General features: G+C 44.5%; 1 protein-coding gene across 2 annotated transcripts in view; it reads left to right on the top strand.

The window, feature by feature from the left end:
• Positions 1-8,640, top strand: part of BMP7 (bone morphogenetic protein 7) — a 43,661-nt gene extending 35,021 nt beyond the window's left edge. Inside the window, exons 3-8 of one of the 2 annotated variants that reach the window (XM_056507560.1) lie at positions 970-1,109; positions 1,532-1,540; positions 2,846-3,043; positions 4,660-4,736; positions 5,305-5,415; positions 5,899-8,640. In XM_056507560.1, coding sequence (XP_056363535.1) covers positions 970-1,109; positions 1,532-1,540; positions 2,846-3,043; positions 4,660-4,736; positions 5,305-5,415; positions 5,899-6,048 — 685 coding nt within the window. In that variant the 3' untranslated portion in view covers positions 6,049-8,640. Of the gene's footprint in view, positions 1-969; positions 1,119-1,531; positions 1,541-2,845; positions 3,044-4,659; positions 4,737-5,304; positions 5,416-5,898 lie in introns of both variants that reach the window. The other variant, XM_056507559.1, reaches the window with a different exon arrangement.
• Positions 8,641-14,688: the final 6,048 nt, after the last annotated feature.

Raw genomic sequence — 14,688 nt, 5'->3', positions numbered from 1 at the left:
CACTTGAACAAGTTATCATGTTTGTTCTCTGTAGGTACAAAAGCAGCTCTTACAGGACTTGTCTAGACATTTCCACCATGTGTCTTTGTTCTTCTTTTAATGTAATTTTTATAGAAGGATTGCAACAGCATCCCTTTTTAAAATCTGAGTTTTATCTCCTTTTCTGATTAGAGAAGATTCCTTCCTTTACAGAGCCTGTATTTTCTCAAATTTTAACTTTTCAGAAATTTGTCAGGAAACATCTTGTAAATCTGAAATAATTACACCTTTTCCAAAAGAACAGAATCTCTCTCTTCAGGATCTTTTTTATTTTCTGATATTATTTCTTCAGCTAGAGTAACCCAGCAATGGCCTTTAAAAAAAAAAAAAACCCAAGCAATGAATTGAAAAAAGATTGTGACCCACAGTAGTGCAGACCTGTGACTGTGCAGAGGGTTATTGACTCAATCTGTAACCTCAGATGAGCAAATTTAAAAAAAAAACAACTATTACATATGTTAATGTATGCACACCAGTGTTCCAGCTGGCTTGTACTAGCACTACAGTTATGCATAAAAGTCAGGAAATTAATGTGTGGAAAGGCTAATGAGCAACATTGTCTGCCCAATTCCCAGGTTTGCATATGCAAACAGTAATTCTGCAAATCTGGGCCTGGCAAGAAGTTTTTGGGAGCTGCATCAGGAGCTCAAGGTTAACTGTAACAGAGAGGTAACCCCAAACCACCTCAGCTCTGATTCAACATATCCTTCATTTTTGGGAGGGGAAGAAGAGGGGAAGAGGAGGGGAAGGAAAAGGAAGGAAAGAGAGAAAGAGAGAACGAGAGAAAGAGAGAAAGAGAATTAATCTGAGGGTGATTAGAGGGGAAAACACACCCAGCTGAAATCCCAAGCCCATGGCACTGCCTAAAGGATGTTTGTGGAGACACCAGTGGGAATCCTGCCTAACTGGGAATTCTCTGCTTTGTTCCAGGGATTCAGATTTGTTCCTGCTGGACTCCAGGACGATCTGGGCTGCAGAGGAAGGGTGGCTGGTGTTTGACATCACTGCCACCAGCAACCACTGGGTGGTGAATCCCCAGCACAACCTTGGCCTGCAGCTCTCAGTGGAAGGTGTTGATGGTGAGTGTCACACTGGGCAGGAATCAGGGAATCTCAGTGGAAGGTGGTGAGTGTCACACTGAGCAGGAATCAGGGATCTCAGTGGAAGGTGGTGAGTGTCACACTGGGCAGAAATCAGGGATCTCAGTGGAAGGTGATGAGTGTCACACTGGGCAGAAATCAGGGAATCTCAGTGGAAGGTGATGAGTGTCACACTGAGCAGGAATCAGGGATCTCAGTGGAAGGTGGTGATGGTGAGTGTCACACTGAGCAGAAATCAGGGAATCTCAGTGGAAGGTGGTGAGTGTCACACTGAGCAGGAATCAGGGAATCTCAGTGGAAGGTGATGAGTGTCACACTGTGCAGGAATCAGGGATCTCAGTGGAAGGTGATGAGTGTCACACTGGGCAGGAATCAGGGAATCTCAGTGGAAGGAGTTGATGGTGAGTGTCACACTGGGCAGGAATCAGGGATCTCAGTGGAAGGTGATGAGTGTCACACTGGGCAGGAATCAGGGATCTCAGTGGAAGGTGGTGGGTGTCACAGTGAGCAGGAATCAGGGAATCTCAGTGGAAGGTGATGAGTGTCACACTGGGCAGGAATCAGAGATCTCAGTGGAAGGTGTTGATGGTGAGTGTCACACTGAGCAGAAATCAGGGAGTCTCTGTCTCAGGTACATGATTCCCAGCCAGGGCAAGCACTAAGCATTCAGCAATAAACACAGCAGGATGTTGATGCAATGCTTTATGCTTGGGCAATCCTCAGGGCTTTAAGTGAAGTGAAAAAACCAAGATAAATCAACCCCCAATCTTTCTTTGTAGCTGCTGTTACATGATCTGTAATCATGAAGCTAATGCAGTGTATTAAAAAAAAAATCATACAAAAAAAGTGAACTGAGAGCCCTTTTCCCACTCTCCCTGGCCAGGCTGCCTTGCAGGGCTTCTCCAGGAAAGTGTCAGCTATTCTTTAGCAAATTTGATTTGTGGCTGACAAGGCCCAGCTCTGCCTTTAGCAAAAGGATCACAAAGCCATTTACACAAATTAGCAGCAGCACTCAGTAGCTTGGGACAGAATAATCCTGGATATCCCCTCTGCATTTCACAGCAGCACCCAGACATCCTTCAACATCCCTCCCAATAGGGAGAAATATTAAATTTCCCACTCCTTGCCTTTTTTGCAAATAATTTATTTAATTGTACAAAGAAAATTGTACAAAGAAACTAAACTAATTGTACAAAGAAACTAATTTTCTTTTACCAAAAATCAAATTATTCTAAAGCCCAAAATGGAGGTGATAGTCAAAGTTTTCTACAGATTTATCAGGTATGGAGGTGGCAGGATGCAGCAATAAGCAAAATGTCTCTAAACATTTGTTTCTCTCAGCTAAGGTATATCTGGAGCTCTGTCAGCATTTCATACAAGGCATTTTTATTTTAAGCTAATAACCTTCCAGTGGGAATTTAGTGTTCCTATGGGCTGAGTTTTATGGCTCCTTTTATAGGATCACTTCAAATTATAGGTTGGTGAACTTGAAGAAACCCCTCTAAAGAATGCAGGAAAAGTTAATGCTAAGCGGATTTGGGGTAAAATAATCATAAGTAGGGCTATTTAATGTAACTTTTACACACAGATATAAAATGAAATCAGCTTTGTCAGGAGAGTTAAGTGCGGGCTGGGGAGGGTTGTTGGGTCTGGGGTGTCAGGGTGTGCCCTGCTGCAGGCTCATGATGGCTGTGTGCTGCTTGCAGGGCAGAGCATCAACCCCAAGCTGGCGGGGCTGATCGGGAGGCACGGCCCCCAGAACAAGCAGCCCTTCACCGTCGCCTTCTTCAAGGCCACCGAGGTGCACCTGCGCAGCATCCGCTCGGCGGGCGGCAAGCAGCGCGGCCAGAACCGCTCCAAGGCCCCCAAAAACCAGGAGGCTTTCCGGGTCTCCAACATTGCAGGTGCTCACAGGGGGCTGGGGGTGGTTTATCTCACGTTATCTGCGTGTTTTGTGCCTTTGGTCCCTGGCTGGGTTGATGATGTGGAGGTGAGAGTTGTTAAAAAAATGTCAGGGGATGGTCCGTGGCTGGGTTGAAGATGTGGAGGTGAGAGTTGTTAAAAAAGTGTCAGGGGAGTGAATGGTTCTTTGGAGCAGTGTTAAATTGTGCTGTTTCTTAATCTAAATTTTTAAAAGACTACAAGAATCTAATCAGAAAAACTCATTTTCTCCCCTATGAAATAAACTCTCATTTTGAAAGATAACTACGTTAAAGCAATGAGCAAGTGATCAGTGGATCTGAATCCAAGTGCTGCTCATTTTCATGGCTTGTGATTTTAAGCTTAGACCCCCAAAAGCTGCTCATTTTCATAACTTGTGATTTTAAGTTTAGACCCCTAAAAGCTGCTCATTTTCATAGCTTGTGATTTTAAGTTTAGTCCCTAAAAGCTGCTCAGTTTCATGTCTTGTGATTTTAAGTTTAGTCCCCAAAACACTGTTCATTTTCATGGCTTGTGACTTTAAGTCTAGCCCCCAAAAGCTGCTCATTTTCATGGCTTGTGATTTTAAGTTTAGTCCCCAAAACACTGTTCATTTTCATGGCTTGTGATTTTAAGTTTAGACCCCTAAAAACTGCTCATTTTCATGGCTTGTGATTTTAAGTTTAGCCCCAAAAACACTGTTCATTTTCATGGCTTGTGATTTTAAGTTTAGCCCCTAAAAAGCGTAATAGTCCCAAAATTCTTGCATAGAAGAAGAAAACCCATTCGTTCTCAGGATGACCATGGCGATTCTGGGGGGAGCTGTGCTTCCTAATTTGGAAGAAAACTCCATCAGATATTGTCTGATTAATTATGCCTTAATTATGTGATACCTCAGAGTAACAGGCCCTTGATGATGGTCCCAGCAGGAGCCACAGCTCAGGGCTGGCTCTGCTGAGGCAGCAGCAAATTCCAGCTGCTCCTGGGGGTGCCTCACTGAGAGGAAGGAGAGGTTGTGAGGAGCAGAAGGAAAAGGAAAACAGACCTTCCAATAATATTTTTATATAATCATTAAGGCTGGAAAAGATCTCCAAGATCAAGTCCAGCCTTTGACCAGTTCCCACCTTGTCAGGCAGCCCAGAGCACTGAGTGCCACGTGCAGTCCCTTGAACCCTCCAGAGATGGGGACTCCACTGCTTTCCTGGCAGCTCCTTCAAATCCCTGACCACCCTTTCAGTGAAGAAATTCCTCCTGAGCCATTCTTTCTGCTTGGGTCTTCAGCTCAGGCTACATGGACAAAACTTTAAAACTGCTCTGATTCTCCTTTTAGGTATAGGCAATAATCAGAGTGATCTGTGTGTTGCTATTAGTTGGTCAGACAAAGTCTAGGGGAAAGAAAAATAAAGATAAAAAACTTTCCCAGGCCTTTTATGCCTTTGCACAAAAAACCCCAGAAGTTCATTTCATATCTGCTGAACCCAGCTACTATTATATGACTAAACCAGCCAAACCCAAAAGCTCTAAGTGCACCAGGTGAGCAGCAATGCCTCTTTCCCTGCTGGGGCAGCCCAGCCTCATGGCCACCCTTGTCCCCTGACAGAGAACAGCAGCAGTGACCAGCGACAGGCCTGCAAGAAACACGAGCTCTACGTCAGCTTCAGGGACCTGGGGTGGCAGGTAAGGCTGGCCATGACTGGGCTGGGATCAGTGCACTGAGATCCAGCCCCTACCTGGGGCTTTTATTTTAAATCCTGAGGGGAAATATACTGTGTACTGCCTTTAGCATGCTTAACTACTTCTGCAAAGTTGGGAGCACAAATATTCAGCATGACTGGCTGGAAGCTCAACACACTCAGGTCCTCTGGCAGAGCTGAAAGCTCTCCCATTTTCATCTGCCCACTCTTTTAGACCTGCTTAAGGACATTTTCCTTTCTGAAAGCTTGTGTCTGTGTTGTTTGCTGGGTGAAGTGATCCTTGTGGGCAGCCAGGAGGGCACTGCTGAAGGGATAAACAGCTGAACCCAGATGTTCAGCTGCTCTCTGGGCAGATGTGCAACGTGGGATGTGTCCCTCCAGGAAGAGCAAGTACTGTAAGAGAGCCTTAGAAAGGCCAGGGGGGCAAATTTTTATTTTGCAGGCCACTGTAGCTATGCATGGATGTGTGAATGTTTAGGTTTATGTGCTGGCTGGCTTTTTGTTTCACTGCATTTCTTTCTCCACAATGTAATGGCCTCCATGAAATCAAGGACTGGATCATCGCCCCGGAGGGCTATGCTGCCTATTACTGTGAAGGAGAATGTGCTTTCCCCTTGAATTCCTACATGAATGCTACAAACCATGCCATTGTACAGACACTGGTAGGTGCACCCCATCTCTAACACAGGCTTGCATCTGACAGCTGCTGCTCAGAGATAAATTTAAACACCAAAGCTGACAGGGGAGGAAGATCTGCCTTAGCTCTAAGGTGCCTGCAGCATCTGGCTCCACATGTGTGGCTGAGTACCTGCCAGAAATGAGCCTGACTTTGCTGCAGCACTGGCAGCTCTCTCTGGGGTGAAAGGGCCCTGAGATGGACTTTGCAATGGGGGTTTAGTCCCACTGCATGGGAAGGAAGACCCACTATCAGCATCTCTTGGGAGAATTCTAAGGATCCACTCTGTGCTGCCCCAAAAGTGGATTTGGGGTCAGGCTGAGGAGGGATCAGTGAATCCCAAAGTCACACAGCTCAGCAACTGCCTGAATGAGGCTATGGGACAGGCAGAAGGTTGCCCAGGACAGAAGAATATGGGGGAGGAGAGTGGAACAGTAAATCTTAACATTTGTCTGTTTTCATTCCCCAGGTTCACTTTATAAACCCAGAGACTGTGCCGAAGCCCTGCTGTGCTCCTACACAACTCAATGCCATCTCAGTGCTCTACTTTGATGACAGCTCCAATGTCATCTTAAAAAAATACAGGAACATGGTGGTACGAGCATGTGGCTGCCACTAGATTTGTAGGAAGGAGAAAGAAGCAAGAAAAACAAGTTATTTGTGAAGAGTGGGTTTGTGTGGCTGCGTGGGGGAGGGGGAAAGGTTGGTGCTCCAGCCATGGGTTTAAAAAAGTCCCAAACCATTTTAGGACCAGGCCTCTGAAAGTTCAGACAATGGAACAGTTTCTGGATCTAAGGAGGAGGCATTTGAACACATTTTGTTTTAGTTTATTACAGACAATGAGCTTGTAAACTGAAACAAGCCAGAGAAACCCTTTAAAACCAAATCTGCTTACAAAATTGGCTCCTACAGTACATATTTTTGCAAATGAGTCTTTCTGGAGATTGCAAACTCACCAGTGTTGATTGTGAGTAAAACAGTGATAATCTATCCAAGGTGAGACTGTGCTGTGACTAATAAGTGTGTGTAGTTCCTGTAACACAGTTTGCAATAAAATAAGTGAACAAAATATACCTGGAGTGAACAGGTATTTTGTTAGAGAATTATTGCTTCCATCCCTCTGCTTCAATTCCATAAGCAAAACCAAGGATGAGTTAAAGGCAACTTCCAGTTTTTAACTACAGTAGCAAAAGCTGGATGTGGATTGACACAAATTCAAAGGACAGATTAGGCTAAAGAAAAAAAAAATAAATTGGCAAGCAAAAGAGCAGAAGAAAAGTGCTTCAAAGAGTGAGAATTTTGGGGTGTACCTTTTTCTATCAATAAGGAAGGAAATTCCCTCTTGCAGCCAGAAAGTATTTCAATTTGCTATGGACTTGAAAGAGGAAAGCAGCAAAATGCTGAGAAACAGGGATTAAGCCTGATGTTTAGCTGGGGTGTCACTGCAGTCACTGAGCTGTAACCAAAGGTCCTGCTGCTGTGTGGAGAATGTCCATGGATGTCCCTGAGTCAGGGAACAAGCTCCAGCACTTTTGCAAGAACATGGAGATCGAGAAGGTGCTGTGAGCTGGGATGCACTCCCAGCACAGGCTGGGAACAAGCCAGGAAACCCTTCCTGGGGCCAGTGCTTCTGATAAACCCCTGCTCTCTTGGCTCCACCTCAAAAAAACCCAGAACAATCCCTTCAAGGGCCACCAAGAAGCTGGAACCAGAAGCAAGAAAATGTCCCCTCAAGGCTTTTTTTTTTTTTTTTTTTCCTTCTTTTAAAGTCACAGGTTACACAAACATCACACTTAAGTAATTAAGGCTTAATTAAAGTGTTTGCAAAGAAGAATACAGAGTTGCAGTAACCAATCACAAACCAATTCCCCACTTTGGCATGCACCAAAGTGGGCTTGGCATAAATTTCACCAGGGAGATAAAAACAAAATAATGCCCAATAAAACACCATGTCCAACACACCCAGCTCTAAATCTCCAAACTTCAAAAGAGCTAAACCTCCAACAGTTGGGTCCAGGACATCATAAATCCCTGGAGATGGGTCTTGCTCAGTGAGCAGATGGGGCCATGCAGCTGCAGTGGGACTTGGCTCCATGTCTTGCCTTAGAGGAGAGTTAGAGAAAGAAGATAAATGAAATTCTGGACTTCACTCACTGCTCTTCTCCCTTTAAGTCACAGATCAAATCCAGACCAGATGCCCCACTTTAAAAAGAATAAGCAAAGGAAGGAAAAAAAACCCTACTGTCTATGAAATAAATTGGAAACTTGTTTCTGATGGCCTAATTCTCATCTCATTCAAGTCAACTGGTGTTTTCCCAGCAGTTTTCCCAGCAGCAGGATTAGGCTGATGGGAAAGGGGAATTCCATCCATTGGCAGGTTTTGGATGGGGGCTTGGTGAGCAGCTGCCACCTTGCCAGATGTGCCTGGCATCCCCCCAGGCCACTCCAACATCTGGCTGCAGCAGGCACAGTCCACAGGCAGGACTCCTCAAACCTCCCCACGGAGAAACTTTGGGCAAACACAGCCAGCCACATGGCAGGGCAGCAGCTGAAGCCAAAAATCCACCTCTCCTGGAGCCTGCAGACAGCCAAAGAAAGCACAAATCAGCCAAAACTGCCCTGGTGCACCCCTGGCTTAGAGTGAGGAGCTGAAATCACACAGAGGGGAAGCACCTTGTGGGATTGTACACAAATATACACCCGTGCTTCTGAAGGTGCTGCCTAGAAAATTAAAAGCTAATCATGCCTGAACTTCCCCTATGTAGTAGTCAAGGATTAGTTTTCTCTTGTGAGTGTTTCAGTGTTGGTGTTTTGCATTTTTAATTTGGACCACGGTATCTTGCTGTATAGGATTCATATATTAAGTATTATGTGGGGATTGTTTCTGTTTTGGTTTTTTGTTGTTGTTTTTAAGCATGATAACAGGATTTCTGTTGCTAGGCTCAACATCAGCTTCACTGTTTGTACATTTTTATGTAAATAGTTGTCACAAGCGGAAGAAGAATTATTTATTTCCATCTCTGAATTCCTTCTCAATCACATGCAGGAAAAATGATTCTGGGTTCCTAAACACATTTGTTTCCTTATTTAAGAAGATATTTATTAACAGTTGGCAAAAATGCATACACATTTCTGGTTCTTTTCATAAAGCAGTTGTCAGAAGCCTTTTTGTACAAACTAGTAAAATAAATCATTGCAACTTTTCAAAAGATATCCCGACTACACTGTGTATCTGTGTGGTTATTCTCCTTTTGTTCAAAGAACCTTTTTGGCTGGACAATGTTTCATCTTGAGCCTCTGTTTTCATGCAGCTCAGTCTCTATGTAGGGGCAAAACTGTCACATGTCATTATTTGGTGCAGCTCCTCGGGTCCAAATACAACAGGGAGGGAAGAATAGCAAAAATATGGATGTGTTTTGCAGTCTGTGCTGCAAAGATCCATGATTGAATTATAGTGCAGCTGTCAGCAGCTGTTTCAAAGAGGCAGGGGGTAAATTAGTTCTGTTTACTGCTAACATAGTTCAGAGATTTAGTCATCCCAATAAAATTATAGAGGCACAAGAAAGGAAGAAAGAAACTCCAAAGAGCCATCAGCCAAGAAGCTGACATTTTCTAATTTAGATTGTTTTAGCATATTTGAGAGATGCTGCTGGCATGAGGTTTCCTACTGTGGATACCACACTGCATTGCTATGGAGGCAGCTGAAAAAAATAATGGTCTAAATCCCTCTGTTAACTGAGCATTTCACCTTTGGGGCACAATGGCAATTTTGAGGTTCTTGTTTACTTTGAACTGTGAGCAGAGTTGTGCCAGTTTGTGTAGATATATTTGCTGGCCCAGAGGATTAAATCATCAGCATTTGGAAGTTAATCTGCCATCTTCCATGAGCAATTACAAATTCACAAGTATATTTGCTTTGTGCACTGCTCTGACAGTCCAGTAAAGCATCAGTGGAAATGAGTGATGTGAAATGAGACCTACTCAGCTTCTGTAGGCCTGGACTAAATTTAGAAGGAGGATTCTCTGGTATTTCCCATTATGGTCCCAGTTCTCCTCATTTAGGTGTAAGGCAGGGGTGGTGGCAGCAAAGGGAGAAAGAATAAAATAAATATTCTTGCTTTGCAGGGCCAGTCCTGCAGCCAACAGCAGCTTTACCACTGGCTTCAACACATCCAGCCTCGTATCATGAAATATCTGCTGGTTTCCAGCTCTGCCACAAATACACACAACTTGCTGGATGTACTTTGGAGCAGCTTTCCCAGCCTAGGAGCCAAAACTCCATTCCCAAGCTGGTTGCAGCCTCCCCTTGGTCTGCAGCCCTCCTGTGGCTTTGTCTCCTCATCTACTGTTCTGGAAGAGGAATTCTTGACATGAATACATCCCCTGCCATAAACTGGCAGGGCCATAAAACCCTGCAGGACGAGCTTCCAAACAGCCAGATTTATCTGGGTAATGACATTTTAAAGCACATTTAAAACATTTTATAGAACAGTTATTTTAACTTCCTTTCAGGCCAAACTTTGAGGATGTTATGTTTGTTTAATTGAGCTGTTTCAGATCTGTTCCAGCACTGACAATAAGATCCTTTTGTCCTTATGCAGGAAACTGCCTCTGTTGCTGCCAGTGTTCCTATAATAAAAAATAATGATTTAAATAAGCCTTAGTGCAAATTTAAGGTTCCTGATTGTTGTGGAAGTGTCAGCTGTACAGCCTAAAACCAGAGAGGGAGAGCAGAGCTTGCACAAGCACAGCTCAGGGCATGGCCAGGGGCTGCAGGATTCCCTCTGCTGCTGGATTCTGTCCCTCAGCTCTGCCTGCAATGGGAACAGATCCTTCTGCAGAAAAACCCCCAAAGACTCATCTTGAGTTCAGAATTCACATCCTCTGCATGCTCCATCCAAATACCCTGCCTGCTGACTTCCACAAACACGTTATTCTCTGTACTCAAGCTTCCTTCAGAGAGAAATTCTGCCCAATTAAGCTAAAAGGAGCCAGTTTGAAGTTGTTATTTATCAGGTAATGATTGACAAGACCTCGAGGCAAAAACTAGGAGCACTTTATACTACAGTCATTCATTACCCAAGTACAAAAGCAACACAAATGGGTTATTATGGCCACTTTGAGTCACTCTGTTTTAAATAAAAATATCTATTCCCTTTTTCTGCTTAATGGCATGGAATTTGTATTCCTAAATCTGCAGCTGAGAAACACCAGAAGTTTAAGGTAGCAGGTTTAACACACTGATTTGTTTCCTAGCTGGTTTTCCAAGGGTCCATTTAGCAGGCAATAGGAACAGATTTTTAATTTTAATACTTGGAAAGTTGTTTCTTGGTATTGTGAGGTTTGCCACTTTGGGATAAATTTACTGTTTTCTGTTTTCTCCAACAGAATCCTCATGTATGAATTAATTCCATAAGTGAAGACAGCACAATCTTAAAACAGCTTAAGTTTGGCTTTGTATTTAAAAGGAAAACAGGACAAGCCATGGACAGATTCATCAGCTTCACACTTTTTCCCCCAGGGAAAGGTGTTGGGGAATGTTGGGGGGAAAAAGAGAGCTCAGCCTCAGCCCCACCAACCCTTTGCACTTGACCAGTTTTTGCAGGCATGGTTAAGCATTTAACCATTTGCAGGCTAAAGCTCTGCATGGGGCTGCTTGAATTAACCTCACCCTCAAAGAATTGGCTTGCTTGTCTGCAATAAACCCCAATCCCAGGCCAGTCAGCATAATTTGGGGAGTGGAGCATTTGTGGCTGGGGCTGGGGTGAGTGGCTGTGTCCACTGCAGCCTCTGTAATTAAAACCTTTCCCCAGGAGCTGCAGTGGCTCCTGAGAGCAGCTCTGTGCTGCTGATAACTTGGGGCTAATGGTCTTATTTTAAGAAGCTCTTAAGAAGAAAGGAGGGGATGCCAGGAGCTCAGTGGATCTGTTGTGCTTTAGTGTGTCAGCACCTGGGGCTCCAGCCCAGGATGTTGGGGCTGTGCTGGATTCCCAGAGCAGCACTGCAGATTTGGAGGGCACTGACCTGGCTCCAGCTCCCCTTCCATGGTCTCTCCACTGAGGTCCAGGGTGGACAACAGCCCCAGCAGTGGCCAGACACTGATGGTGACACCAGCAGGTGACCTTTGGCTTGGCTAAGGAAAGAGAACTGCTGGATTTATTCCCATTCTATTTGTTGCTGCTGTGTCAGGTGCTTCATATAAAATATGTGGAAGCAGAGACATGGAGAGTCTGGATTCAGTTATGAAGGGTCAGAGCTCAAGGATATCATTTCTCAGGTCCCAACAATTTAAGGCATTTTGTTCAGTGTTTGAAACAAGCTGTAGACAAGAGCAGAGCAGTCAGTGGCTCTACATCTCTCTGCCTCGGGCAGAAGCACTACTCAGACTCTTCAAAAAGAGAGATTTGGGCAAATGCTTAATGAGAATAAATTCCTCATTTTGGCTTCTATCTTGGGCTACATACTAAGCACACAAGGAAGGAGAAGAAACCAACATATCATCTGATCCAAAACTGACAGGTGAGGAGTTCTGCCCCTGATTTGTTTAAACACTTCTCACAGTGATTACTGCCACTGCTGGCCTGTGTTTGACTCCTGAAGTGAGAAACCAGCTCTTAAACCCACTGAAATGGGTTGTTCTTCCTTAGCAGGGAATGACCTGGCTGAACTGCACTTTTGGGAGCTGGTTAATTACTCCAAAGATGTATTTCATGGCACCTCAGGGCTAAGTTTTAGAGGAGGCAGCAAGTAGAGGTAGGGCCAGGCCTTTGAGAGAAGAGCACAGCTACTGCCTTTGAATTGTACAACCAAATTCTGAAACCCATTTTGCAGGGTTCCCTGGAATCCCAGCCACTGGTTTTGGGGAGAAGGAGCCCAACACTCACAGAGGTTGGGCCACCATCAACTTGGAGCAACATAAATCAGGAGATCTTTTTTGTTTTTTTTTTCCCTAACACCAAGACAGGCTTTTTTTTTTTTTTATTCTAAATCAGAAAAATGCAAGTTCAGCCCATCAGTTGTTTTGGTTTCACATGACTACTGAGAAATCAACTGTAAAAGCTGGTGCAGTTATATACACACATACCATGCACAGAATGTGAACTGTAAATACTGGCAGGGAGTCTGCTTTAAGGAGCTGCATTAATGTTGTGTCAGAAGAGCCCTTGGAACCCCCATTTCCAGAGACTTACATTGCAGGGGGTGGGGAGGGAATAAATCTGATTTTGCTGGAGCTCTGCCTACAACTTCTCAGCCATAAAGCCTTTATTTATGGCTGTTACACAGCATGAAGGATTCAATTTGTCCTTTGTTATGAATTTCACTGGATCATGTAACTGTTTACTTCCAGATATTTAAAAAGAAAAAAAAAAGAAAAAAAGTCGGTATTTTTGGTTTGCAGGAAAAAACAAAGCTCCTCATAGTCTGCATTAGTGGGGATGTGCTTAGACCACACTTGATAGAGACAGGGGGTCCCAAAGCTCTGAAATTCCTCCCTTGGCCAGGAATGGCAGCAGCCCCCTCTGAGAGCAATTCTTGATGGGGGTAGGTGGAAAAGCACAACAAGTTCAAGGCACAAACTGGATCAGCTCTTCACAGCTTTGAGAGATTTCCTGCTTCTAGTAGCAGCTGAGAACAAGATGCTCAATAAAGAAAAATCACAGCCAGAAGAGAAGTGTGTCTCCAGTGACTCAGTGCACTCTGCAGTGGCAAAGAGGAGTCACAGTGACAGCCCATTAATTAACACTTGCTAAGCATTCCCTCTTCAAAGAGCTTTTATTGATGCCACTTAAAAAGGAAGATGCTTGTATTTTGCATTCATTCATTTCGTGTTTCTGGCTCAAGAACAAGCCTTGAGAAACCTGTTTTTTGGGGCAAGAGGTAACAGCCTCAAGTTAAAGAGAGATGGAGGCTCCTTCCTGGGAGCTGTGGGAGACTGACAGCAAATTAAGCCCACGGGTCAAATATTATGTTCTCCAGATGGGAGTGACAGTCTTTGAGGAAGCAGATCTGGTTTTCTGCTGCAGCACCTCTCAGAAAATGAAAAGAAAATCAGCTCCTCTGGCACTGCAGGATACTGGAGAGGCTTGTGCTTCATTTCCAGCCCGTGTGTTAGACATACTCTGGTGTCTCCTCAAGTGTCCTCATTCCCTTTATCAGCAGGGGCAGGAGAACAGGGATGCATCTACTCTGTGGTTCACCTGCCTCCCCCTGAAATACTCTCAGCAAATGGGACAGATCACAAGCATTGCCACCCTCCAGGTCAGACCCTGGCACATCAGAGGCTGCTTTTACTGCTCCTACAGCTTAAAAAACTGATTTATTGCCAGTATGAGAGTAGTGACCTCAAGGGCATGTTCTAGGCTCAGGATCCCCCAGTTTTGTCAGGCTCTGGTTGAAAATACTCAGGTTAATTGGACAGAGGCATGGCAAACCCTCCCCAGCTCTATTCCCTGCCTCTGAGGGGAGTGTACAGGAACAAGAAGCCAGAGGTCACACACACATCCACAGAGAAGTTTACATTTAATCAACATCTGTCCCTCCCACCCAGCACATATGAGGATCTTCTGGGAAAAATAACAGTTAATCAGTTCACAAAAATATTGAGCTCCAGCTCTTCCCTCCTCAATTAAAGACCTTTTCTGTGCAGTGACAGCTGATAAACACTGTGCCCTGTACTTTAGGTCCTCCTTGCTGGTGTCTGCCTTAATTGCTGTTTCCCATTTGCTTTGGCCCCTTCTCAAAGGAGGCAGCACATCTGATTGCACACACAGGGAGATGTCTGCCTCTGATCTGCCTGAGCAGCTTCTCCCTCAAGCCATTTAGAAGTGTCTCTGTTACTCTAAACCAGTAAATGAGAGCAGCTTTGGGATTCAGCCATCTCCCCCAAACTGAAGGATTTTCCCTGTTCAATAGGATGTTGTCACATTTGGCTGCCAAAACTGCTTATTGTGCTGTGAGTTGTCACCCAGAATGAAGCTCCACTGCTGCCTGAAGTTGTATTTGTTGAGGGCTCTCATCTTTGAGAGGAAATTGCCATTTCCCCCTCCCCACTCCATTTTCTTCTGCCATTTACTCAATTGCATTAACAGCAGCAGCAACATCAGAAAGTTTGTGGCCATGGGACTGGAATTCCTCAGTGGAGTTTGTTTTCACACATCTAGAATACCAGATATCTACTGAGCTATATATAGAGATAGGGCTACATCTCTGAAGAGTTAAAAAAAAAAAGGCCTATACTTCTGAAAGCCACAAGGCCACA

The sequence above is a fragment of the Oenanthe melanoleuca genome, chromosome 20 (genome assembly GCF_029582105.1).
Source record: "Oenanthe melanoleuca isolate GR-GAL-2019-014 chromosome 20, OMel1.0, whole genome shotgun sequence".
NCBI classification, from domain to species: domain Eukaryota; kingdom Metazoa; phylum Chordata; class Aves; order Passeriformes; family Muscicapidae; genus Oenanthe; species Oenanthe melanoleuca.
Note: the sequence above shows the minus strand (reverse complement) of the source record. Positions and strands in the feature narration are given on the sequence as shown.